This window comes from Andrena cerasifolii, chromosome 10 (assembly GCF_050908995.1).
Source record: "Andrena cerasifolii isolate SP2316 chromosome 10, iyAndCera1_principal, whole genome shotgun sequence".
In the NCBI taxonomy this organism is placed as follows: Eukaryota; Metazoa; Arthropoda; class Insecta; order Hymenoptera; family Andrenidae; genus Andrena; species Andrena cerasifolii.
This window is the reverse complement of record NC_135127.1, coordinates 7,638,808-7,665,488: the sequence shown is the minus strand read 5'-3', so window position 1 is coordinate 7,665,488 and position 26,681 is coordinate 7,638,808. Positions and strand designations below refer to the sequence as shown.

The 26,681-nt window shown below is 40.8% G+C and overlaps 2 protein-coding genes across 2 annotated transcripts in view; one reads left to right on the top strand and one right to left on the bottom strand.

The window, feature by feature from the left end:
- Cad89d (cadherin 89D) overlaps window positions 1–17,845 on the bottom strand; it is a 68,096-nt gene extending 50,251 nt beyond the window's left edge. The window contains exon 1 of the mRNA XM_076821418.1: window positions 17,323–17,845. The gene's annotated coding sequence lies outside the window, so the exon portion shown is untranslated. The remainder of the gene's footprint in view (window positions 1–17,322) is intronic.
- A 5,189-nt stretch (window positions 17,846–23,034) lies between these two features.
- Window positions 23,035–25,513, top strand: LOC143373865 (uncharacterized). Its single transcript, XM_076821484.1, has 3 exons — window positions 23,035–23,584; window positions 23,865–23,965; window positions 24,896–25,513. Exons 1-3 carry the CDS (start codon window positions 23,359–23,361, stop codon window positions 25,442–25,444), a joined length of 876 nt encoding a protein of 291 aa, XP_076677599.1. The 5' UTR covers window positions 23,035–23,358; the 3' UTR covers window positions 25,445–25,513.
- The last annotated feature ends 1,168 nt before the right edge of the window (window positions 25,514–26,681 follow it).

Below are 26,681 nucleotides of genomic sequence, written 5' to 3'. Positions count from 1 at the left end.
ATCGCGAGGCGAGACGCGACTCAAGTTTCACCGGACTGTCGCGGAATTTATTCAAAAGTGAAACGAGCTTTTCGCGATCGATGGAAAGCAGTTTCACCATTGACATTTGCAGGGCGGTGGTCGAACGGTGCCAAGAGAGAACACATGTTTCAGGATATTCTTCTGTTTCTAAGCATCGCCTTAAGTTATTCGTGAAATATGGAACGCGCGCAGGAAGGTCGGGGACTGGAGATTTTTAAATGTACTAGAGTTGAGTACTATTATAACCTGACCTCCAGAAGGCTTCAGCGGGGTGTTTTAAAAAGTTTCTAAACGAAACTCGCTAATTGAAAAACGTTCCAGGAACTTTCACTGGTTGTGCGTCAAAAGGTGAAAGAAATTGTTCTAACATTGAATGCAGGATTGAGCGTAGAAAATCCCTGACCTTATGCACCTGAAATGTAAACTAGAGGTTGAAAATTGTTAAAACCACAACCTGATATGAATATCTTCTCGCATCGCAGATATTTATCTATTTAATTGTGATATTCAAATAGAAGAAATAATAGGACAAAAGATTTAAAAATAATCATCGGAACGATTATCTATAACTATATTGATATTCTAAACATACCACTGCGAAGTCTGATCGACACTCTCTCGCAGATCAATGTATGAAAGAAACAGTCTTCGCTCGTTCCAGTCATTGTGATAATTACTATTGCTTCAATCCACTTTTTTAAACCTTCTTATCGACAAAATTATGATAAACGTAATGGTTAATTAACCACTATTATGATTTCATTAGTATTGTCATTTGTTATCGTTAACTTTTAATTTATTATCATTCATTTATTATACAGAATTTTTATATAATAAAGATAATTAATTTTGAAGAAACGATTTTGTCATTGCCTTTCACTCGCTTTACTTCTATCCTCTCTTCTGCCTTGATTGAGCTCTCAAGGCCAGGCCAGCTTTTGGTAGCATCTTTAATTTACATTTATGTGACCTCCGTGACATATACTTTCGATCTATATAAAAAAAATCTGTGCGATTCCATCAGCAGTTGAATAGTGTTGCTTGTAAGTAGTTACAGTAAACCATAATTGACACGCAGGAAGGGAGCAAGGAGACGAGGCTCGTTTATGGTCAGACGTACATTACAGAGAAAACCACGCGAATCTTTATATCACTTAGTATTTCCTTTTGAAAGCATAAATTCACAAAACAGTTTCATTTGAAACTTTTACCTTATCCCTCTACTCCCATCTCCTTAAAAAAAAGTTAGTGAAACATTCTGCATGCCCAAACATGTCACTTTACATCACTTCAAACGCGAATCTGTATTTGAAGAATTCAACTCTACAGGGAAACGTTAAATGAGGAAGAACTAGAACGAGATTCCATAAAAATCGCGTTCAGTCGATAGCTAGGCGTTCATTTATCGCGGGTAAATGATTTAAGAAGCCTGTGAAGGGTCTTAATTAATTCGTACGGCAGTGAACAGCTCGAACGGATTCAATTTAGTTCAAGGTTCCCTTCGATTCTAGGTCAATCATGCAACAATACAATCAACGGAACGTAACGTTGCTTCTTCCTGCTCGGAGCGTTCTGTTTCTCTGTCAAGCATCTCTGAAGGATTTCAGCGATGTTACGACGAGCAGTAAAGGATCTACACGCGCCGAGAGAATAGCCACCGTCGGCGCCGTTTTGTTCAAAGACAATCGCATCTTCCTAGCGACCTCAAGACGATAATATATGAACAAGTTCGACATGGCGCAAGGTTAATCAAACTAAAGCCAGAATATGGAGACCTAAAATACGGAGGGAGATAAAGGACAAGGGAATGGAGATGAAAAGTGGAACGACGGGAAATTCTTGGACGGAGATGAAGACGTCGAGAGGAAACGTTATCGAATTAAGCTATGCACGAGCTGCAAGCTGTAATTTCAAACATTTACTTTATTCATCCACTTGCTCATAGATCTTCTCGTGATTTGCCGTTAAGGAACTAGTTGTTGATCAGGCACTAATTTTTTATCAGTTCATAAAATAAATTGTTCTTTACGTGTAATCCTTGTCTGATCAAAAATCAGTTCCCATGTATTTCAGATGATCCAAACTAGTTCCCAATTACCTTATTATTTCATAGCTTATAAATAATTAAATTATACTAATTTTCAACTTTCTAACATTTTTCCTTAACGTTTAAACATTAATTTATATTTCGGTAGCAAGAAAATCTATGATTTAGGGTTTTATTATGTTAAAAATCAATATTAAAGCGAGAAGCTCTCTAATATGATGAAGAAATAGTTCCTTAAGGGGTTACATCCACCTAGACGTCCGGAAAAAGCATACAAGTTCAGGATTTTTTGGGGGGAAAAGTATAAGTGAAAATCATACACAATGTTTTTCTACTAAAAGATACACGAAAAAGTAATAGAAAAAAACACGTTCTCATATTCTTAAAATTTGCCTTCAGTTTTGTAATATTGGAAATACTTGCAAAGCCTTCTTGAAAAAAAGAAAAATTATTTCCACGAAATTCGATATTTCGACTTCAAATGGTCGCCCTTTTTTACCAAAATACAATACTAAACTTCTGAGAACGTCAGGAACCTCTCTAAATTATTTATCCAAAACTGTACGATTACAATGATAGCAATCGCTCGAGTCCAACAAAAAAAGGGAAACATAACGCAACCTCCCTCCCTATAACAGAATATTCCAATTCAACGTTTTAGTTAATTTTCACAGTCCCACTAAGATCCTTCAATTCCTCCACGTACCAATACGCCACCACCAGTACCATTCCCTTCTGGACAGACAAGCAAATAAACTTTCTCATAAACGCGACCCGTCGAGCAAGATTCCGCGGTTCGCGCAAAAAGAATCGAACCCCCCCTGTTCCCGTTGCAGCTACCCTTCTCGAAATTAAAATCCCCATTGTGCCCGCATCAGGGCCCAGAGTATCAGCCGCGTTGCCAAAGGATTGGAAAGCTGAAAGTCTTCGCGGTGCCTGTAATCGCGTGCACACGGCCGTCGTCGTCGTCGGCCGCGAAAATGCAGAGGAACTCGTTAGGAGTATCTGTCCTCTCGCGTCTGCGGATTATTACGCGGAAACGTGAAGCGTGAAGTGCGAGGTTGCTGGCGGAAGGGGGTCAAGAGTCTTTTGCACCGTCGTTACGGTTCCTCGCGTCGAACAATGCGGCCCGACGACGACGGCGACACGTCTGTGTTTCGGGTTTTAATACGAGATTCCCCGGGTTACCGTCGATTCCACGTGCACAATGGGTCAGGCGGAGAGGGACGGCGGGAGAAGTCGATAAAAGAGGAGTCGCGGGAACGAGATCCGAGGCCTTGGCGGCCAGGACCGCGCGGCTCCCTGGCCGGAAACGTTACAATGCCTGGCGCGGCACGTCGATGGAAAAGAGGAATCGTAAAAGCGAAAAAGAGTATTAGGATCGCTGTACCTAGGAATCAGTTGTCAGATTGTTTCACGATGTTGATAGAGATTTGCAGGTGGATACGTGTACCTAATTCTTGACAAGAGGATTGGATTGTTGTGGTTTGAAATGTTTGTTCTGGACAAAAATAGCTAAAAACATTTTTTTGCATTTTTTCCTAACATCTGGAATCACCTGCATCACTTTTCAAAAATTTCATCAAGACCGCTTATGAAAGCATTTTAAAAACATTAATTTTATAACTTTTATATTCTTTACTTACTGCAGAAATGTAGCTTAATAAATAGAAAAAAGTTTAATGCCATTACTATATTTCTTTTCTTCTGAATAAATTCACGAAAATCGGTTAATTTGTCAGTGCTGACTTCATTAAACTTGATAAGGATGGTGGAATTCGTAATTCTTAGGATTAAACGAAGTACCTACTGATGTTGCAATTACTCTGCTACGTTAGTCCGATCGACGAGCGAATTAGATAAGCGGGACGGGTTAATTTTGTCAGCGCAGGTGCTCCGTGCGACCGTAGAATCGTCATGCCACCGTGGAAAAGGTTTGCGATAGAACTGCACCGCGTGTGCGGGCGCGAATGGGCAATTTTCACGGCCGGGGAAGCGCCACAGAGACGATTTTCGAGCCAGAAAGCTGGTCGGGGATGAGAAGTTTTATCTTCACCCCCGATTCGGAATTTTCACTTTCGACTGGGGAGGGACAGTGGACGCGTCCGCCACAACGACTCGGGCCAACGACAACGACTCACGCTAGACTTGATGTTACGTGGAAATATTCTTGGGTCATAGGTCGGTTACGACGGCAGGGGATTTCGTGTACGCTTTGTTCGACACGGAGGGTGGAAATTTGGGAGGTTTTCCATTCGAGTAAATTTCTAGAGTCTCAGGTTACCCGAATATTTTTTAATAGAACGCTTTCAAAAAGAATTATGCGATCATACTTGCAATGATTCATGAAAACATTTGTTTCAACCGATAGTGTAATTTCAAAATCTCGAACGCAATTACTAAAAAATTTGTGCACGTTGATCAAGATTTTGGTAACCCGAGTTTACTTTAAACAATATTTGAGATAATAAGGCATGATTATGAATAATTCAATAGGCTTAGTGTGCAGAAGAAAAGTAAGTTATAACGGAGACAGGGAAAGTGGACAGTTTATGGTCAGACATGCTTTGAAAACCAATATCTGCCGGTACATGAAACACGTAGGTAGATTTATTTTATGTCTACGTGTATTAATGTGGAGTTGTTGTGTTACTATAATTAACACACGAAGGGTTATTTCTTACCTCATGTTCGATAATTACTTTATCGTAATTAGTGTTCAAACATCCCGTGCGATGTTTAGAAACACATTTCCTAAAGCACAAAGAAGATCGACACACCTCTCATTATCATGAAATATGTTTAAAAGACACATTTTCGTACAAGTTGCTGCTAAAATTGTAGAATGAAAGATAAGATGAACAGTTTGTTCAATAATGGAAAAATATTTTTAATACTTTCAAACGCGACAGTCTAAATATCTCGAAACAAAAAATACCTGACTTACTCCACTTTCATAATCCCCGGCACAATTTACTCCCCCTAAATTACACAGACACAATTACATCCTAAATCCACGCTCGCCACTTGCTCCGTTGCAAGTATCATCTTAATTATTCCACCGTCAGATGACTTCCCCTTTCTCCCCCGATTGAATTATCGACCAAGCGCCTCGGAAAGAACGCGAGGGCGGTGCAGATGTTTCTCAATTTACATCCTGGCAGGCAGCCCTGAATCGCGCTGAGGAGATTAATCACGATTCCCAAGGACCGAATTAATTCGTCTCCTTCGAGTGTCGCTAATCGCGGGCCATCGATCCAGGCCAATCCGGCTTTCGTCGCCGCCGCACCCGAAATAAGCTTTCGATGCCACCGCCCGACCGATCGATTCGACGAGTGAATTTAGACAAGCTCCACCCTTTTGCCCAGCTGACGACTGTTTGTCGATAAAACCGGACGTGTCGGTGAATTCGTCCGTGGAGCAGAAAGTAGCTGCGGAGCAACGCTGGCCTGGCGTCGACGACAGGTGGCACGGTATCAACTGGATCGTGGTTGAAAAGGGCGAAGCCAGAAGTGGATTTTCATCGCTTTCGGTACACAGTCCATGGAAACTTCATCGCGGAGAATACACACAGACCACTTCTCCCGGTTTATTTCTCGCATAGCGTTTCTTCAATTTTAGATCACGATCACACTGTGGATCACTGATGGCCCAAGGTATTTAAATTAAATGAAACAGTTGATGAAGGTAGTTGTAACAAGCATGCTCACCGATTTTTCGTGACTTACACTGAAACAAAATACGGAATGTCCCCACTCTTTGCCTAAGTACAAGCTTCTGGCGTCAAGGTAAAACAAGAAATTATTTAAGAAGAAAATTAAATTCATTGAACCTTGTTTCTTAACTGGTGGACTAAAGTATTAAAACTTAATTTTCTCGAGGAAGCTGCTTTGTGGCACTCCTCGTTTTTCCCTCTTACCCATCAACTGTGGGACATGGAGGTTTAAGTTGTGGAAAGTTTTACAGGAATGATACTTCTTTGTGGTTGAATATTGTAGTTTGTGATCGGGATTAGGAAGGAATTTGAAATTCTACGGTCGCGCGGAGCGTGGCGGGTACCTATGGCTTGGAACTTCGCGTCGATCGAATGCTTGCAGCTCGTCGAGTGCGAGGTGGATGATATCGAGACTTATGTTTTAGTTGTGAAGTGTAATGGATTGTAAATATAAAGTTTGATGGGGAGAAAGTTAGCGGAGCGACAGAAAAATTGATACGAATATTCTAGCGTTTTGCGACGAATTATTGGCTTCGAAGTTCTTGCCATGTAAATCGCTTGGCAAGCCCCTCAGCCTTTCATATGGATTATCCAACCTTCCAAAATCCAAATATGTAGCTTGGCACGGACAGATACTAGTGCAACAATTTCGTGTTTGCAATCAATTAACGGTAACTATGTACTCATTACTAAGCTGCCCATAGCATATACCGTTCTTAATTATTCGAACGTGGTGCATTCTAACTTTACATCAATCATTTAATTATTTACTAAATTAATAACTTTACCCTTGAACGGTGGACCTATTTTCAAAGAGTCGCGTGTCACAGACGTATCCAACGAAGCTACATTTACTCCAGCGTGTCCTTTTTGTTTATTATTCGGAAGAAGTACTGGCTACCCTCGTGTAAAACAATTCGAGTAAACTGTGTATACGTAGTAAGACTATTAAAGAACAATTTTTTTCTAATTTCTCTAGCATTTACAAGCGCTTATGACCACACACGAGGAAACCTCATTTCTCTGATCGCGTGAACGTTGAAAAGGAAGTGGAGGAAAAATAAATAAGGGTTTCATTTTGTCCGACAATTCTTCTCCCTATTTTCTCGTTCTCTGCTTTCATCTTCTTTCATCGTACTTATTACCACTTTGCTAGCCTATCGACAGTAATAAAAAAAAATGCTGAACATCGTGTGATCTCTGTAAACTTCGAAAATAATTCTACTTTGAGTGAAGGACTCTATTAGAAATTTTAGTTTTTGGATGGATTTCAATAATAGACTAATATAAGTGAGTTAGATTATTGGAGGCTTTTCCCCAGTCTCGTGAAAAAATGACTAACATATACCAAACGTCATGAAATACTAATTAAAGTAGACACTAATAGACAAAAAAAAATGTAAATTGACAAGTGGGAAGTTGGCGGAGCAACAAGTCTAAACTGGATTCAAGAAAGGTTGTGTGGAATGATTTCTTTCGAAAAATCAACCTCATAAAGTTTCTACAAGCCATGTACTTAAAGGCACTTAGCACACTGCCAAAAATAGGAAGCTTCATAAAAACATTAAGTATTATGCGGCAATGAATACGTTAACTTTCTAACGAGCAGAGAATGAGCTGTGTCACTCGATCTCTCCTTTAACCCTGCTTCAAGCTTCTTACGTTATTATAAAAATTTTGCAACAATAATACCAGCAGCATTTATGTGACAGACGCCAGCCTTGCATATCACAAGTCCTACCCGATATTTCCATCGTTACCCCTGTCCTCCCATCTTTGCACACCGCGAAAGGAAAGACATCGCCTTCGTGATTGAAACGAAGCTGAAGTCTCGTCAAAGAAAACGATGTTTCCAAGTAAATTAGCAACGATTAACGTAATCCACGTCGATCTTAATAAGCGATAACTCTCGATTGCACACGCCGGTGCGCGCAAGAACGAAAGTTGCAGAGCGCGCACGCGACAAGAACGGAAGTTTCGCTGCAACGGACATTATTATGCGCTTCTTTGCAATCTGAAACGATTTATCGGTCAGCCAATGTGCACGGAGAAACGGAACAACGGTTCCACGCGGCTATACCGTTAGAGATTATTATTTTCAACCCCTTTGCGGCGCGACTGTCTAGCGCAATGGGTTGCCAGTGGGTTCGGTTTATATTGCGAAACGGTTTATAGAGCACAGCTGCCGTGTTAATTTGAAAGGGCAAATCTGCAACTTTTGCTGAGATAGAGTTATCGCTGCCAGGTAGCACAAAAATAGTTTATCTGCATATAGGTATATTAACCCTTCGTGGCCACACCTTCTTATAATCACAAGTTGGTCACACGGGGTTCACTGTACCCCAGCGTCATTTTTTGAGTTACCATTTTCGTATTTTTGAATCTTTTAACTTTTCAGTGATAATTGTACATTCGCAATACTCGTACAACCGTGCTCTAATAGTCTTTCTCTAGAAATATAAATTTTGATATGATACAATTTGTAGTTGAAAAAGAGCGATTTTCCATGGTTGTGAAAAAGGAGATTTTTTTCCGCGATAAATTCCCATTGAAAGCATGGGCGTCCGGAGAGGGGGTGCAGAAGGGGGCAGTTGCACCTGCCTGGCTTTTGAAGAAAAATTCTTATTCTTCAAAACTGATCTTTATTAAGTTTATACTACAAAAGGGAATATTTTTAAATTTACGTTTTAAAATTTTAATTAAGGTGGCCCTATAAAATGGGTTAAAAAAAAGCAAGAGGGGTATATTTTTCTATACCATCATCCCAAAGTTGCCACCCCTTGGGAAAAAGTCTCCGGACGCCTTTGATTCGAAGTCATAAAGGCGCGACATTTGAAGTCGAAAATTGCTCTTGGGGTGCGATACACCCCGTGTAACCACGAAGGTTTAATTCTGTCTGGTGACCATTCTCTCCCACCTCCAATCCTGCCGAAGGCACAAAGTTCCCGTTCCCTTGTGATACCTTTTTCACATTCGTTACTTCCTTTATTCCTCAATTGTCTTCAACAACCGAAGATTGTTTATAACTATAACATTCAGAAACCACAGCCATTGCAATCGGTCGATCGCGTCTCGCCGCCAATTCGCCTCGTTGCCGATGCCGCACATTATTAATATTAAAACTGAATTACGCTTGCCGACAATAATTCAGAGGAAGAGAATGTTGGCCATTAATTCCTGAGGTTGGTTTTTCGTCGTCCCTGAAAGCACGCGCCGTTTAACCCATCGTTCGATCGTTTCTCGGACACTGGCCATGTCGTTGATGCACATGCCCACAATGTGTTCTGTGTTTCGACCTTGCCCTTCTTTGCGACTGCAATTCCTGCTCGAAGCTGCAACGGACAGTCTCCAGCGTGGACGAACGTACGCCGCACAGGAGAGGGCTCGTTCCGTGCCAGGCGACATATAAATACGTCTAATATCCACTTAGCCACAGTCACGTTGCGCGGCATGCAAGAAACCACCGTGGAAACAGGTAAATTTGTAATTACGAACAAGTACACACACCGCTAGGTAAAAGTTTCCGGACAGTTACCTGCTCAGCATCAACGTTGGAGGGGATGAATATTAAAAAACAGACTCTAGATTGCATAGGACTGAAGAATGATGAAAAACAAAAACAGAAGTGTGATGAAAAATACTCTTCCACCTATAGAAATATTTATAAGCATATATGTATAATTATAAAAGGAAGCTAAAGTTTTTTGGAAGCCAAAATGCTGCGCAAAGGTTGCAGTAATACTGTCTAAGGACAAAACAGCGAAGGCCATTGAAAGGAAAAATTCAAACTTGACTAATTGTAAGTAACTCCTCAATTATTCTGAATAGTATAAAATTGGCTAAGCCTATAACATTAACACAAGCTGGTACTGAACAAAGTACTCACAGAAAGTAAGTTCCTTAAGTTCACTCCAAAATGGACAATTCGTCCCACATGTTTGAATTACCTACTTTTGACGGGAAAATTTCAGTTTCGTGATTACGGCTACCTATAGGTCAGTTTGTGGTCCAGAATATCTTTCGTTGTCTGTCATCGGAGGCATCGCGGATGCGCGCAAGAAACCAGGGACAAAGCACTCTTTCCCCTGCTGCAATTTAGTGGAAGTCGTGAGCAGCCTGCGTGCCGGACGAAATCGGCCATCTGCTCTTTCCCGGCGACGCCTCGCGCACTTTAAAATCTATCGAAAGCGTCGAAGAAAGTGGCTCGCTAATTCGAGCTGGTTTTTCACTTTTCCACTCGAGCCAGACCGAGCTGGGTGCAGTTTCACCCGACGCCTATCGTCACAAAAGCGGTTCGCCGTAGTTACTTATGCGCTATTACACTCATCCCGAAAAATCGACCACGGCGAAACCTCCGGTAGAATTGATAGTAATGAAAATTTCTGGGTGATACAAGCGATGTGATAAAGCGATACTGTGCCTATAGCTTTGATGACTATTTGAAAAAGTATTCTTCTGAATCTTGATGACAATTTATATCTATTTCATGTTTCCTTAAGCCTCGTTCACATTAGCCAAGTTATATTTCAAGTCAAGTGAAGTTGAATCTGCTTCACTTGGAACTTGAAAGAAAGCTGGAAGGATTTTTCAAGGTAAGTAAACCACAGGATCCCAAAAATTGACGGAAATGTTTTGAGTATAATAATTTGACCACCCTCTGTAAATTAACACCGAGGCAATCCATAAAAACAGAGAATCACTAGCCTACAAGACTACCTCACTGGCCTACATATAAAACGCCATCATTTCCTGCACACACTCAGTATCTTCAAAAGCAAAAACACCTTTCTCAAATTCTTCCCACCGACTCCAAAATTCTCCACAATCCAAAACTGATTTAACCATTAAAAACGCGTGTGTCTACAGCTCTTAAATAAAATACAAAGTCAGGAGCGTGGGCCGTAATCGAATAATCACAGTTTCCAATCGTTTGGAAACTACCAAAGTACTGGTCCTCGCGATCCAACTGCAATTACTTCTTATCGGGCCAACGCCATCTCTCCCCGAGTTTTATTCCCCCAGTAAAGCTGTCGCCAACCCCTCTCGCCTCGACGGTAAATCATAAATTACGCGACTCCGCGTTCCCCTGGATCGTCTCGAGCGTCTCACGTTCATCGCCCCGCGTTTCCATGCATTCAGGACGGCGACCACTCGCCCGAACAATATTCGCGTGGAATGCTGAGCAACGGATATCGAAGCTCTAGGAGATCGACGAGCCGATGATCGGTTGAGCGTCGCGGAAGCGTGTCACGCTCGGGCGACGATCGTCGAGCAGGACACGCTCGGGCAGATCATCGGTCCGATGATCATTGTTTCGTCAACCGTGGCGGGACATCGTGCCCGGCAAAATCGACCCCGCCGGGCGTCACCGCGGGCTTAGGATTCGATTTTCTGGAACGAACGCGCGGCTAAAGCTCGTGAAAGCGAGATGTCATAAGTTGCTGGAGATTCTGAGCTAAGTAGTTAGACACAAGTAGGAAAACCAGGGGCAAAGTGAAACACTTAAAGGGGGGTTCTCGCGTAACAGCCCCTAAAGTAATTGATATTTATTAATTTTCTTGGAAAACTATTGTTAATATTGGATTAAACTCTTTTGGGAAATAAGGGGGCATCTTTAAACCTGCAGAATTTTTTTTATGTCTTGTTATTTATTAATTATTGTGGAATCTTGGTAACTTTTTTTAAGTTAACTTTCTTAAACTTCATAAAGTTAGATAGTTAGACAAAAATGAAAAATTGAAAATTCTATAGCGTTTGAAAGAAGAAGTCACTTTTTTCCTTAGATAAATTTATTCCATATCGAAAAAGGTATTATAAATAAAAAATAAAATTAAAATTTTAGATTCGATCCCAGCATCATTTTTCTGCAATCAGTAGACTGTGACAGGTGCTACACATCAGGCCAACAGGAGTTACATTGTTGAAGAGGTTAGCAAGATTCTACAATAATTAATAAATAATAAGAAGAATCGAAAAAAAAATCTGCAAGTTTAAAAATACCCCCTTATATCCCAAAAGAGTTTAATCCATTATTAACAATAGTTTTTAAAAAAAAATCATAAATATCAGTTACTTTTGGGGCTGTTACCCCTGGAATCCCCCCTTAAGGTTTAATAATACTCAAAAAGCACAAAACTAACAGAAACGAGCACATTTCTTTACCATATTATATTATATACTTTTGCTTTTCTAAAATATATAATACAAAAGCTCTGTCACTTTAAAATTTTAGAAACTATTTGTTCAAAAAATATTCCACAATTTTTTCACTCTACCCCTTACTCCCTTTAGCCCTTCCCAGCAGAAATGATCTCTCGGAAAGGTCTGACCAACTTAAAGGGACATTTTTCAAACCTTTACGCCACTCAAAGTGTTAATCATGATCCCCATTATTACCCACGATCGTGAACACAAAATCCTACACAGTTTCATTTCACTGAAACAATTATTCTACATGGTGCTAGAAGAGTACCAGTCTTGTAAGTCCAGATTCCCTGAATCTGGGATTATTGAATTTCGTAATTTTATGTAGTCGTTATTAGTTTCATAATTCCGCAGCAGCGATCGTTTAATCGCTGGCTCGCGGATAATAGATACGACTTTATGGCGTGTCAGAGAAAGTTGGCGGGTGAACTGGATTCCGAAAACTATGCTAAATATATGCGTTACGCCGTGATAAAGGCAATTATTGCTACCACTGCGCGCTGCGAAGAGCTTCGCGGTGTTCGATTACAGAGTGATCTACATAACATCTTCGCGGGAAGGATCGTCGACCGTGAAATTCGAGTGTTCGATGGTAATTTGGACGACACTAGAATCGTGCCAATGTCGTCAAGGATGGACAAAAGAATTCGACGTAAGTAGGTCTCCAGATTCGCTTGTTCGTGGATACGGTTCTCCTTTCTTTATTTGGAATGTTTTCGCGGCGAACGGGCCTTTGAAATGTGGGTAAAGTACCAGGATAAGAAAATATGGAATGGCGATCATGCGACATTCATCGTGGCGCAGAAATAGCGACAATTTTAATATTAGGTTGTGTCACAAGTAGAATTAAGTAATCTTTGATTGACAAGGAATGTTTGTGCAATTGCTTTGGAAGGAAAATATTTCTCTCTTTAAGACTTTAATAATTTGTAAAAGGTTTAATTAAAATATGTGATAACGTTAACACAATTGCAAGATGACATTGCGTCTTTAAGTATCATAATAGCCATGAAAAAGAAAGCATCATAGATACGAGGCACCTGAAGTCCTATAAAATTGAGGGACTTAGGTGGCAGAAATGGGTCAAGTCCAAAATTTAATGCAGCTAAACGACATGCTCCGTGAGGAATTAAGTCCGTGGGCAACATTATGCGCAAGGTGATTTCCGAAAGTGTGTCAGACCCTAAATTAAGGGTGTACCCAATATCGAAATCTATCGATTTTTGACGATAACGTATTCTGGCTACTCTCTGTTAAAATTAGCCACCCCTCCGTCGAACCTGAATATTTCATGATAGTAGCATTCCACTTACAAGCCTCAAAAGCTGTGTAAAATTCTACAAAAGATGATGCAATTACTTGAGTGTAAACAAGAATAAATATCCCGTGAAAATGAAAAAGAAGACTATAATTTTTACGTTAAAAATTCGATCAACTCCCAATACATTTTTCATTGTAATTCTTTCCCTTCTGAAAATTCGCTCGCATAAAAATGTACTCTCGTTTCGCAGAATTTTAATTCTGCATATAATAAATTTTCCTCCCCTTTCTTTTCGCACTCTATTCAGTCACCACCTGTTCCTCATTATCACCCAACATCGTTCTATCTCATTTCCCTCCTTTTCCTTTAATCATCCACGCAGTTTCACACAGTGTAACCTTCTTTCATTTCTATTCAAAACCACTACACTTTTTATTTCATAATTTATCTTCTTCCTCCGCGAGTTCTCCCTTTGATATCGCCATAATTTCCCGCATAAATGCATTCATTGTGCTAGTAGTAATTTAAGAAAAGCCGCTGTTAAGTCTACACAGGGATTTCTGAACTTTTAGAAAATTCTCAAGAAAAATCGAGTGAAAGACTTAAAGATATTTCCACCTAATTTTCAAGACAAAACTCCTACTACCCCTAAAAAAATCCGATCACAGTCTCCTCCTAAATTAAAAGCTCTAGAACCATTTTCCAAGCAACATCACCTAATTGTCACAATAAAAGTAAAAAAAATCACAGCACACTACCCTCTCCCAAACCACCCCCAAAACTTAAAAAGACTTAACGTTGCCCTCGCCAAATGATAATTCAGGCTAATTATACTTCTGCCACAAACGGGAAATCACGAATACTCCCCTTTCAATTTATCCATGACGTAATGTATCTCACACTCGCTATAACATGTATCACACGCCAGCCGACTGTAGAAACGCCGTGCGCATAATTGCATACGGTGTATGTGCCCTTTAGCTAGGAATGCGTCGGATAAAAATCTCGGTTCGGGCACGGCGTGGAACTAGTTACGCGTTAAAATTAGTTCGCCGGCCAGTTCCGCCGGTTTTCAACTGTTGCCCAGCGCCGGAACCGCCGCGCAGTTTCCAGCGATTCGATTACGCAATTAACAGGAGCAACGAAACCCCTTTGGGCCGCAGGACTCGTTAAAGGATGCGGAATACTTCGCCCGTACCGAATCGAACCGAACCCGAGGGGGGAACGAGCCAAGTTCTAAACGATTGTTCATGGCCGACCATTAACGGTGTTCTTTGACAAACGATTTCGTCTGCTCAATCATTACGTAACCGTCGATAACGTACCGCAAGTGGTTGCATAATTTTTGCCACGCCTGGTGCAACGGCTTTCCGCGAAACAAACAGAATTTTCGGGGTGCAAATAGAAAGATGATCCTCCTTCGTGCAGGATGATCGATGGTGAGCATTTTATGGTATAAATTTTGGTGTTCTGATTTATTTCCCCTTGTACCATTGGTGGTGACGATTGTATGCTTAAATGTAAATGATTCTTGGCTAACAAGGGGAGGACACCATGTGGTAGACACCGATTTTGATGAGCCTTGGCACGATGGATCTATGTCGAAAATAAGTAAATAGGTGTCCGAGCGTTTCAGCCAACAGACCTTAATAATAGAGATATTTACATGAAAATTATTAAAAATTTAGTGTTATATTGGGTAAAAATCCAACGCTACCCTGCCGCCCGCGGGAGATTCCCTTCTGGAGGCGTTGGGGTGGCTTTTGAAGATGTCTCCACGTTAAAAAAAAACTTTATAAATTATTTTTTTATAAATTATTATTTTTTATAATTTTTTTTTTAACTTGGAGAAATCTTCAAAAGGCACCCCGACAAAAGAATTTGTAAATATAGTTAAAAGGGCGATTAAGATTTTTAGAAAAAAAGTTGTATACTACACTTGCTTTGATTGTCCATAAAAAAATCTAAAAAATGGTAATGAAACTCGCGCGCTGGACCAGAAGTGCCCTCTTAACACTCTGTTGGTACTAAAACCGATAACGCTCAAGTAGAAACAGCAAACAATACACAGACACGTGAATTAAATCATACTGACATACTCCATCAAGCGACTATTCGAAATCGAATTCGTTACTCCATATTTTCGATTTATTTTCATAAAAAAAAATCGTGCACCTTTCTTATTTATTGCCCCACGAATTACGTACTTACTAGCCACTTTCCATGGATCCCAGAAAATATTTATTCGCATGAGTCTCGACCGTAATCTACACTCCCCAACGCGTTACGCGAGAGAGTTGCCAGCGATTTTCGTAATGCTCATACCCGATCTGCGAACGGATAATCGCCTCGGATTCCGGTCTTTCGTGCGGATACGAAGTAATCGTACCGGCGATTGCGACGTCTTTGCAGGAGCGGTCGACTGTGCGAGAGGTCAGTGATGCCACGAGTTCTACTGGTAGTACCGTTTAATCTGTTTATTCGACACGACTGCTCGCACTGCAGGTAATGCAATTCTGCGCCTCGTCTAATGCAATTATTTACACGTAAACATAATATTACATCTGCGTACGCACGAGCGTTACTACTGTGCACACTCAACACCTAACGCGAGAATCGTGTACGTACACTCTCTGTGTGCAATCGTACCGATGGAGTGACTGAAACTGAGGATTCATATCGATAGTGGTGAAGCGATAGTGTTGATATAAAACATTGTTTGGTAATGGAGATGTCTCTGCGATATATTTCATTGCTTTCAGTCGTCCGTTGATGTAGAAGCATTAGTTTCTTATTTGTAGTTTTAGTTGTGGAGTGTTCTGCACACTGGATGATTTTTGTGAAATAATTACAATTTGTAGAGAGTAGAAATTTGTTGAAATGGGGCTCCTTTTCTTATTGTTTCGCCTTTTACTACAATTCCCTTCCATCTAAAATTCGCTCTATAGGAGCCTCTCATCTTTCGAACATGCAGAGATATTCTTTTCTGCTAAGTATCAATAATAGCAATTAATTCTACTACTGCTATTTTCAACGTCACATATCGGGCTTTAGTCCTTACACGTAATTACGTTGTTTGGCTATCTTCATCTATTTTCTGTGTACACTGATAGTTTTAAGTGTTTCGGTTAACAACAGCTGTCAGCTGGACCTCGCCTTTTGCACTCTACTTCTACTTTTACATATACTGTATGTATAATTTCTAACTCTACTAATTTTCTCTTTCTTGTTTACTTATAGGTATTTACTATGTATTTGTTTTTTATCTTCCCGTTAATTTCCACTGGTGCAATGACGAATTATTATTATTACTATTAAACGACGAAAATTCTTTCTGCCAATGATTATACACACTGTGCACTGTGCATGTAGAGGAATACATTCACTTAGAGAGAAGCACATGTAGTACCAGTGAGAATACAGTGGAACTGATATGAAGATAAATCCTACAGTACAGTTTATTTCAATTTTTCTTCACTTTTAAGTTCCCGAGAACTGAAGGAATTGAAAATCCGTAACGCTTGACCCAAAAAGTCTTGCAAAAATGCACAGTAAAGTATTCTCCGATTCAACAAAAATTCGACCAACGACACTTAGAATCACCAAAAGGACGATATCCGTATTAAAAATATTTAAAATTCCATTGAAGAGTATCTTTCCAGTACGAGTAAAAGATCCCTCTGTTCACTCTCCAAATGCGTATACGAAACAAGCCCCACCACTTGCCGTAGAGGATGCAGGGGTTAAAGAACAACGGGGGCCGTCGTGGAATGACCGCTCGGAACGATCCCTCGCGACACGACAGCCCGTTCGCGAGGGAAACGGCGGCTCGGCTCGATTTGAAATTCAACCGGCGCCTCCACGCGCGATCGCTCGCGGAATAAATATTCCGCCTTATTCTTCCCCCGGTCCTGCCCCTTTGTTCCCTTCATCACGGATCACGGGCCACCGATAGCCTGGTAACCTGCTTTCCAAGTTCCCGTGTTCTTCGACGTCTTTTAACCGCGATCCTTCCGCTCCTTATAAATTCTACCATCGATGGAACAGACCCACCCAGATTCTGTGCTCACTTACAGGCAATAAGCGTCCTCCGACTCGTCCATCCTGGCCATCCCCGGGACGCCACGTCCTGTGATCCCCGCGGGATCGCGGTGTCAAGGTCGACCGGCGTGGATCACGCGCGATCCACGAGTTGAACGCACTCGGTCCCTTCTTCCCTGGCTAGTTCAGCACACGCTACCTGCCGAGTCGACGGCCAGCCGTGCACTGGACCGGGTGTATTTACCTGTGCTCACCTGGACAGCGTGAATCCGCTGCTCGCAGCAGATGAGGATCACCTGTTCCTTCCGGGTTCTTGGCGATCAACGCTGCTCCTTCCTTCCAGGATGCTCCTCCAGCCCTTCTTCTTCCTCGTCTGCTCCAACCGCTGCCGAGTAAACGATCGATTTCACCGTATTACCCCGTGACAAAACTGCGATTTCCTGATCCTCTGTCGACCGAGAGGTAATCGATTCGTCGTCCTGGTTTTCTTTCTCGTCTATCTTGTTTCAGGGGACTAATGGAATATTGAGATCGGGCACGTCGGTTTCTTCGGGAAACTGACTCGATGCTGAGTAATCGACCGTGATGAAGTCATCGTAGATGTCCGAGCGATTATTTAGTGGAAGGTTAAGTTTCAGTTCTTGCGACGAAGCTTGAAGACGCTTTGCATTTCTGAGAGATTTAGCAATGGTAACTTGTAATGTTCGGAGTGCATTTTCGACGCAAAGTTTTGCTTTCCTTTAGTTTCTCGTGGAATATGTTTACTGTAGAGTATTGGTATAATAAATATACTAGAATTAAATGAAACGTTCAATATTCATTGCTGAAGACTGGGAACATTAAATGAACCATTACAAAATTTTGACATCTGTCCTTAAGGGGGGAATTCTATTCTTTGGGATAAAAGCATAGCGAAATTTGAGATTTTTTTTTTAAGAGACCAGCGATTCGATTCATCTGAAATTTGGACGATGCTTTGATGCATCTTTGATGAAGCTGCAGGTTTTTTTTTATTAATTTTTAACCATAAATATAGTAGTTATGCATGATCGACCATCACATGATATTTATCTACCAGGTAATCTGAATCAGAAAAATGAAACGACGTTTTATTTAAAAACAAAAAAAAATATTGAGCTGTGTGGAGAGTTTGCAAACTGACAGGTCTGAACCTTTAATTTTTACTATTCAATTTTGTGCCATTTTTCTAATGTAACAAAATAAGCAAAGAACTTAGCGGTATTGGTATAGAACCCAATTCTGATCGCTGATATATTAAATAAAAAAAGAAATCTATCTATTCGTTTGCAATACATGACATCCCCTTTCACATTAAATACTCCACTCTTTCCCTAAACTACAGCAGTATTCCATGCACGTTGAACATCGTATCGATCGCGTTATAATAATCACCCTAGCAAGTATCAATTACACATTTAGATATTAGCATCCACATCCCCGCAGGTGCTTCGAGTAATTACCAAACTTTCTGCCATATTAATAATGAATAGGAAGTCTTTAATCGTCTAGGGAACATCCTTTCCCCGAGAGAAATCCAGAGGCTATCACTTCCACGTTTTGAGAACGATTCTATACTTCATCGGTTCCGGCCAATCGACACTTCAGTGCATCAACCAACCTGCCACGACCAATGCTGCTGTTTACACCAGTTGATGCGGGTATTTACATTCCTTTTCGCGGAGAAAACGCACCTCGCCCCTGTCCAGGCTCCAATTACCGAACTGAATCGCTTCCTGAGTAGCAATTAATACAGTAGCAGCAAACATTCTATCGAGATATCGCAATTACCGCGGTACGCTTTAATGACCGAGAACGGAAGGATAATGGATTACGATGGATTATCGTACGTAACCGTTGCAGGTTATTACACGCGTCGTTTCTGAGCGCTTTTGGAAAGTGGTCGGGGCCAATTTTTCCAACGGAGGATGAGAAGCCTTAGACTCGATTAGCGATACTAACCGAACGGATAGTTAGCGTGATCCGATGGAAACGTGTCTAGGGGATTACACGTGACGAAGTAATTCCGCCTGGCCGAGAAATGGGCGAGTTTTAAACGCTTCTTGTCGGCTATCAGACAACAACAGGGCCGTCCAAAGCGGTCAAGTGAAAGCGAAAGGTGTCCGTCTGGGTGCACAGTAATTTTTAAACGGAAGAATGAAGAACGAGGAGGTAAATAAGAAAACAAATGGCTCGTGTGTAAATTGGATCTTATGATCCGTGGAAAGTAAAGCGATTGAAAAGTACCTGTAGAAAATATTGCAAGTGCTAGAATTAAAAAGATTAATTTTAATCGGAAAATGTTCTACGTGCCGATGGTAATACTATAGTATAGAATTTTAATGCAATTTCCCTTTGTAAATAAGTTGTCAATGGTGCTAAAGGATGCTTTGTACGTCCAGCGCCACTTCTGCAGAAAACAATAGGAGAGCTAATGAAACGATAGGTAAACAGGGTTGGCACCTACAGTGCTTCGCATTTAAATGAATGGCACATTCAGTTTTCTCTACAACTAAGAGGTGGCACATACAGGGTTTTCTAGAAATACAATTCTTTTTTTTCATGAATTTGGACTATATTATTGCAAGTAACAGAAATTGCTTTGATACATTTAGGTTATCGTAGACTTAAGCTTATTTAGCAACCGAAACAAATCAAACTTTGTAAATATTTTAAAGTCAGGGAAGCTTTTTCTCTCTCCTGGTAAATTTATTTTTGGCACTTGCAGCGTATCATTTAGTTAAATTAATTACGAAAGGAAAGGTGCATGCACTTGGGAAACGATTTTTTATAATTTCATTGACAAATTTCGAGGGACACTGCGGTACTTATTGAAGTACGACTTAAAAGAGACTCTGGTCTATTCATTATTCATTGAACTAAATGTTAACATGCTCGTGCCTCAACAACCATTGGAAATCAAACTAATGGTACCATCACATTTCTCCATTAAAACCCTCGATCTAGAATCCACTGGAAAAATATTTGTATTTCCTCTCCCACCACCTTGACAATATAAGGAAAATTTCTGGGAAAGCAATAGATAATTGTGTTCACGGAGCTATGCAATTTTTCCATCCTGGGAAAAACGTGTTACGATGCTTTCAGAGGAATATTATTAGTTTAACTTCGTGGTAAAATAATCAACTGAATACGACGTGGAAAAGCAATCTATATATTGTCTTAAAAATTTGTTAATATACCCAGCAACGAATATAGAGCTACAGTATAAATGGAAGCAACTGTAACTCGTAAAGCGGAAAGACCCATTGAAGAAACCCAGCGATGGAACGTTCGAAGCAACGAGCTGGTTCACTTTAAACGTATTCTGGAATATTGTGATTTATTGAAGGCACAAAGCGAAGCTATACGCCGAATGAATTAACGTTTCGGGTCTTGTAGGGCATTCTATCCATCGGCCCGTTTATACGCGGCATAACAATGCGAGTTCTGCGTGGAAACGAGGTTAAAGAAAGGGGAATGCAAGTCGAATACCGAGGGGTACCGGCGCTACGAGCAAGTGTTTTTTGTCCAAGAACGCGTACATTTCTTCCTGAGAATGTTCACTGGAAATCGCGCAGCTCTTTTGATTAACAATTTCGGCCCATGGAAAAGAAATTACTGTGTACCAGCGTAGAATAAACCTATGTTGGGTGAACGTGGGATAACTTCGATAAGTCTGATAAATAGTGGAAAGAAACTACTTGGCAGCGGAGGAACTACCATGTAGATACATGTGCGCGCTTATGAATTATTAATATTTGTACGCTTTGTTTGAAAGTATTAAAATTTTCAATTGAATGAGAGATGATGATCTCCATGAAGTTGCAGGAGTATAAATTATTCTTTACAGAATTAAATGAATCATTTAGGGATTCGTGGTTTTGATACTTCGTAGTGATTTATGTCTCTACTGATTTAGTTGCACTGGCGCACCCAGGGGCAAAGAGCCTGGCGACCCCCGAAGATGAGGCTTTGCAAAAAGAAAACTGGATTTTATTCTATATATAAATTTTTATAATCGTCCAATGGATTTCATTGAATTTGGATTAAAAATACTTTTATCTGTTCAACTCGGCTCCCCCAAGATTAAATCCTGAGCCACTGTTTAGTTGATTCATATTTGAAAGATAGAATTTTGCTATTTTATGCTTCGAGGACATAAGGCTGAATGAAAATTCTAATTATTTAAATAACTGAATTGATTTTTCTGATCAACATATAAATATGAAGTACAGTGAAGAAATTGATAAAGCAAGGAGCTGTATGAAATCTATTACCTAGTGTCGGAAATCTAATACCTACTGCAGAAAATCTAATATCTACTGTTGTAAATCTATTAATTACTATCGATGAGATCACAGAAATGATATCTTCATATATAATGCAAAACTTTAGCAGATCCGATCAAACAAAAAACAACTGAAATGGTTTATGTTTCATTTAGTATTGTATTATTCAGTATAAATGTTAATCACCACTTTATCAATTGCGAATAACACAAATTGTTCTACATGAATGTTCACATTAAGTGTAAATCGTTTTACCATAGACAAGGTATAAAATAGACCGAACATCCAATACATTTTTCTGCCCCGGATTTGTGGGACCCCATTACCATTTTAGTGTCACATGCAACGTTACCGGCAAAATCTCGAAACAGATTGTAACGCCACGCGTGTCGCGTAGTAGGAATTAGACTTCGACAAGCGTAAAATTTACGAATCTTGCAATTTACAAATGTATTTGCACACACCAGGTATAGAAGAAGTCTTCTACACTCTTCCTGGAATATACCGAGTTGCAATTCCTTGATGAGGTATTCCAAGTTCCATCTATTTTAGAAGGACTCCACAAACCGGGACAGAAAACTGCACTGGATGGTATGTGTTACGTTGCGACCAGAATTTTTAAAATTTATCAGTCATACATCCGCCATGGTGTGCCGTGATAATGTGCAAACACTCTGGGATCTTACCTAATCGAGCGCAACCTGAGCCTTTGACGTTAAGAATCTAAACTTTCATTTAAAAGTGGTCGTTCCTCCTTTGGAATCGCCTGTATACACAATTTACGCTTCAGATTTTCCGACTGTTTTTAAATATACTACAATACAGTACATATTTCTTCTATTCCTATCCCTCTTCTAAATAATCAGTATCTTTAACGTTTAATTTCACTTTGAACTTTACGATTATGCATTAAGAACACTGTATCTGCTCACAGGCTTAGCTGAAATGAATAACATTACGGCATTTGAACCTTTAAAGGGGGACGAAGCCCTTCCGAGGAAGGACCCAGGTGACTTTTGAAGATTTTCCCACGGTACAACAAAGAAAAGGTACGTAGCGATCAGGAGCCATGCCAAAGGAAGGAACTCGTGCTAGACGAAATCATCTGCACCATTGAAAAATGATATTTTTACATTTTCTTTTTTATTTTCATCACAGCATTTGTAACATATTGTGTGCAATTTTCCGGTCGAAAGGAAAGCCAAACACAACCACGGCCAAACTCATCCTCTTTCTCCTAAAGTGAAAATGTAAAAATTTCATTTTTCAATAGTATAGATCAGGCATGCCGAACTATCCCTTTGGTGGGCGCGGGTGCCCATTTGGGCCCCGTCTACAACCTCGGGCGCGTTCAAGGTCAAGCGAGTTCTACAATAGAGTGGGGAGCAGCTGAATAGTAGGAGCGGAGCGTCAGCGTGTGTAATACACATCTTATACATATTACACGTTTCCGTACATCTCTATTGGGAGTACGCTTGTGTTGTAACGCTGCGTATCGACCTCGCGCGGCAGCCTCGCGCGGCAACAGCGCGCGGCAGCGGCGCGCGGCAACAGCGCGAGGCATGCCTCGCGCATGGGATCGCCTCAATGCGAGGCTGCCACGTCCAAGCCGTTTCCGTCGGGTTTTCGACGTGCCCAAAGGTGCCGCGGGGTGAGTCGCTCGTTTCGTGTGGCCGTGCCTCAGTTGCCTCGTCGTCTTCAAAGCGCTCGCAAGCCAAACTAACTGGCAAACAACGGAAAAGAATATATCTTCGCAAAAATGGACAACGAGCAGTGCCGTGTTTTAATTCAAAAGTATGAAATCCACCGGGTGCTATGGGATGCGAAGCTTAAAAATTACCACAATAAAGAATACAGAGAAGATGCTTGGAAAGCAATAAGCAATGAAATGCAAATACCAGTGTGTGAGTTGAAGAGGAAAATGACAGCATTAATGGGATCTTACCGAAGAGAGAAGTCGAGGCGAAAACGCAGGCTCAGATCTGGTTAAAAAAATTTAATTTTCTTAGTATTATGAGCTATTGAAGACCTTGGTGCAAAACCCGAGCAAATCCATTGTTTAGTGAAATTGTACTTGTCGATGTTTTATATATTGTTATACATTGCCGATTTATTGGTGCAAGAATCAGACAACTTTCAAAATCTGGACTTACCCGGTTATGGCCCCAAGGTTTTCACTTAATACACTTGATAGTAGACGTATTTTTGTTCGGAAATGGCTCGCTGCGGATTTGAAAATAAGCAATTATGTTTTTCGTTATACAGGGCTAGGAGGCATCTACACATCGAAATGGTTCGCTTTCGACTGTTTCAGTTTTTTGTCCGGCAAGGACGCCCCGAATGAAACAACAGATACTACGGCTGGCGTAAGAACCCCATATTTTTATTTTTGTTAATGATTACTTTGCCACGGTGTCGACCCATTTGCAATGAAATGTCTTGCAAGATGCAAACGTATCTTCTTAACATAATATGTTGGTCTTTGGATCATTCCTCCATATACCTGCAATAACCCGTCCATCTTCCTCAGTGTCTAAAGATCCTAGCGGCGTATAAAATTCTTTCAGTTGAACCTTTGCCTGGAGTACCTTCAAAAGGCTTTATTGTATATTCGTTCAATAAAAATGCTTTGTCAGCCAGTATCACATACGGCACTTCTATTGCATGTGGCAGGCCCGTCCAAGCATTTGCTCGCATGAGCAGCCGCGACAAGTCGCGAGTTACTCTTCGCTCTTGAAGGCACAGCGCCAGGCCCCTCGCGCCCCAAGAGCAAAAATCGCATGGTGGGGAAATATTGTGAATGTAGTTGTAGAGACTGGGGCGATCCCTTCTAGCCCTACTTCTGTTAGTCACACTATGCCACTATTCTCGCTCTTTTACGGCTGTCGCTCTTGCCGTCGCTCACAACCACCCGAAACTGCTCTTCGAAGGCAGGAGCAGAAGTTGGACGGTCCTGCCATGTGATATTGACAGAACTTTCGGAGCTGGAATTTTCTGCGTCTTACTTCCCAACTTCTTATATAAATTAGTATTTTTGAAAATGCCACCATCAGATATCCTTGCTTGACATCCGACACCGACGTAAAGGAGATTATAATTTGCACCAACCAAGACAAATGGATCGATACTAAAAAATTGTTTGTCCCATTTCTTTTCAATATTTTGCAACAGTTGACTACTCTTCTTCAGAAGTTGATACCTGTAATTTTGAATAAACGCATCAACCGCTTCCTTTAGGGCTATATGTATAATTTTTTTAAATATTTTCAACTATTTATAATTCATTTTCAATGTAGCCTGAAGCCGCTACTGAGCTGGAGCATAGCACGGCTATGGAAACAACAACTGAAGACAAGGAAACACAAACGACGATCCGCTCTGACAATCGCTCTATCCAGACTATTAGCGCCCCTGTTTACAAAATTCCAACAGCGCCACATTCAAGAAAAAAACGTGCGGCCGACACAGATCAAGATACTATGCTTACAGGAGCTTATAGTCTCCTCCATAAACGTATAGACTCCCCCACAGATCCGTACATTACTTTTGGGCAACATATTGCCAATGAGCTAAGAAAATATGACCCGCGAACATTGGCGCACGTTAAGCACGCCATAAACAATATTGTCTTTGACGCGGATATGGGGAAATATAGCGGGCCAAATAATTATGGATACTTTGATCAACCACACGTATCATCTCAGAGGCCATACACACCAGGTTCAGTTGCAGCAACGTATTCTGATTCATCTACACCTACTCCACCTCCAAATAATCAGTCACCGACTCCAACATCAGGTATTGCGTGCACAGACGACGAAGACGAAGTCCCCTCCAAAGTTTGAAATAAGAGCTCGTGTATTTCACACAACACAATTTATTTCAAATATTAAAACTTTTCTCCTAATTAAGTATACACGGTTATTTTCATTTACACTTACCTTCATATAGTCCTTCAGCGATCCGACGATCGCAAACTTCTGGTACAACGGTCGGTATACATTTTGCTTCGATACGCGAGAAAGATGTCGTAAACGTGTATACGAGTCCGCAGTAGCTAAAAATCTCAACGTAATAGCCAATCGTTGATTCGCAGACGTCATCGATCGCGGGACTGAGGTGTTCGCTCTTTGCGAAATCAGCCGCGAAGTTATTTGCGAAACTGTTCGCTGAATCGTGAACGGTGAATCGATCACTCGTGAGATCGTTCGCGAAACGTTCCGAAAACACTTCTTTGTCGGGAGATTTAAGTGTTACAGTGCAGCGGCTCAAAAGGGAGTTGAAGAGTGTGACGACAAGATCGGCGAACGACGAATTTTCTGTGCCGAAATTTGACCCGTCGCGGGATAACGCGGACATTGAACAAAGAGTGCGGCAAGTGATGATAATATCATAATTAAAATTGCTTGCAATTTGAAGAGGTATGTGCGACGAGTATTCGATGAGGAACAGAAAAATACGACTACACGTGGAAGTCACTTAAGACAATTTGAACGACCATTACTGTTTGCACGGCTGTTGAATGAGGCATCGGCATATTCGGTAAGTGAAGCTTAAGATTCTTCACGCGTATTTGGAGGTTGTATTAAGCCTAGGCGTTGGGGACGAGAACATCCAGTGGACGATTCGTTCGAATTGCTATGAGGATGTCAACGAATTATACGCGGTGATGAACGAGATGGGAGCGATGCCACGAGCTTCAGCTTCAAGCATGTAGGGCTGCTTGAATATTCAGAAAAAAACGAGCCATGATATACTCGGTTCGAATGATCTGAACCGATCTTAACCGAAAATTCGAAAGAAGCGAGTGGCTCGAAACAAACAACTTGCTTCAAACAAGTAGCAGTTCGAACGAATTTCCAGTGGCTTGAAACAATCTACTCCAGAGCCACCTTACCATTTTCGTGTCGCATTCAATGCTATATCGATTTAGAGTGGAATCCTACTTAACGGTTAGAATTCGAACTAAATATGGTTGAAAATTGCTACATAACAATGTAAATATGAATCGATCTATATCCACAGTACGGATTAGGTAGTCAAAGTGTCTTAGCAGTGAAAACAATACGTAGAATAATAATT

Coding starts and splice junctions, on each gene's coding strand:
- LOC143373865 (XM_076821484.1), top strand. CDS start 23,359: ATGGACAACGAGCAGTGCCGTGTTTTAATTCAAAAGTATGAAATCCAC. Junction 23,585..23,864: donor AAAACGCAGGCTCAGATCTG/GTTAAAAAAATT, acceptor TTCGTTATACAG/GGCTAGGAGGCATCTACACA. Junction 23,966..24,895: donor CAACAGATACTACGGCTGGC/GTAAGAACCCCA, acceptor TTTTCAATGTAG/CCTGAAGCCGCTACTGAGCT.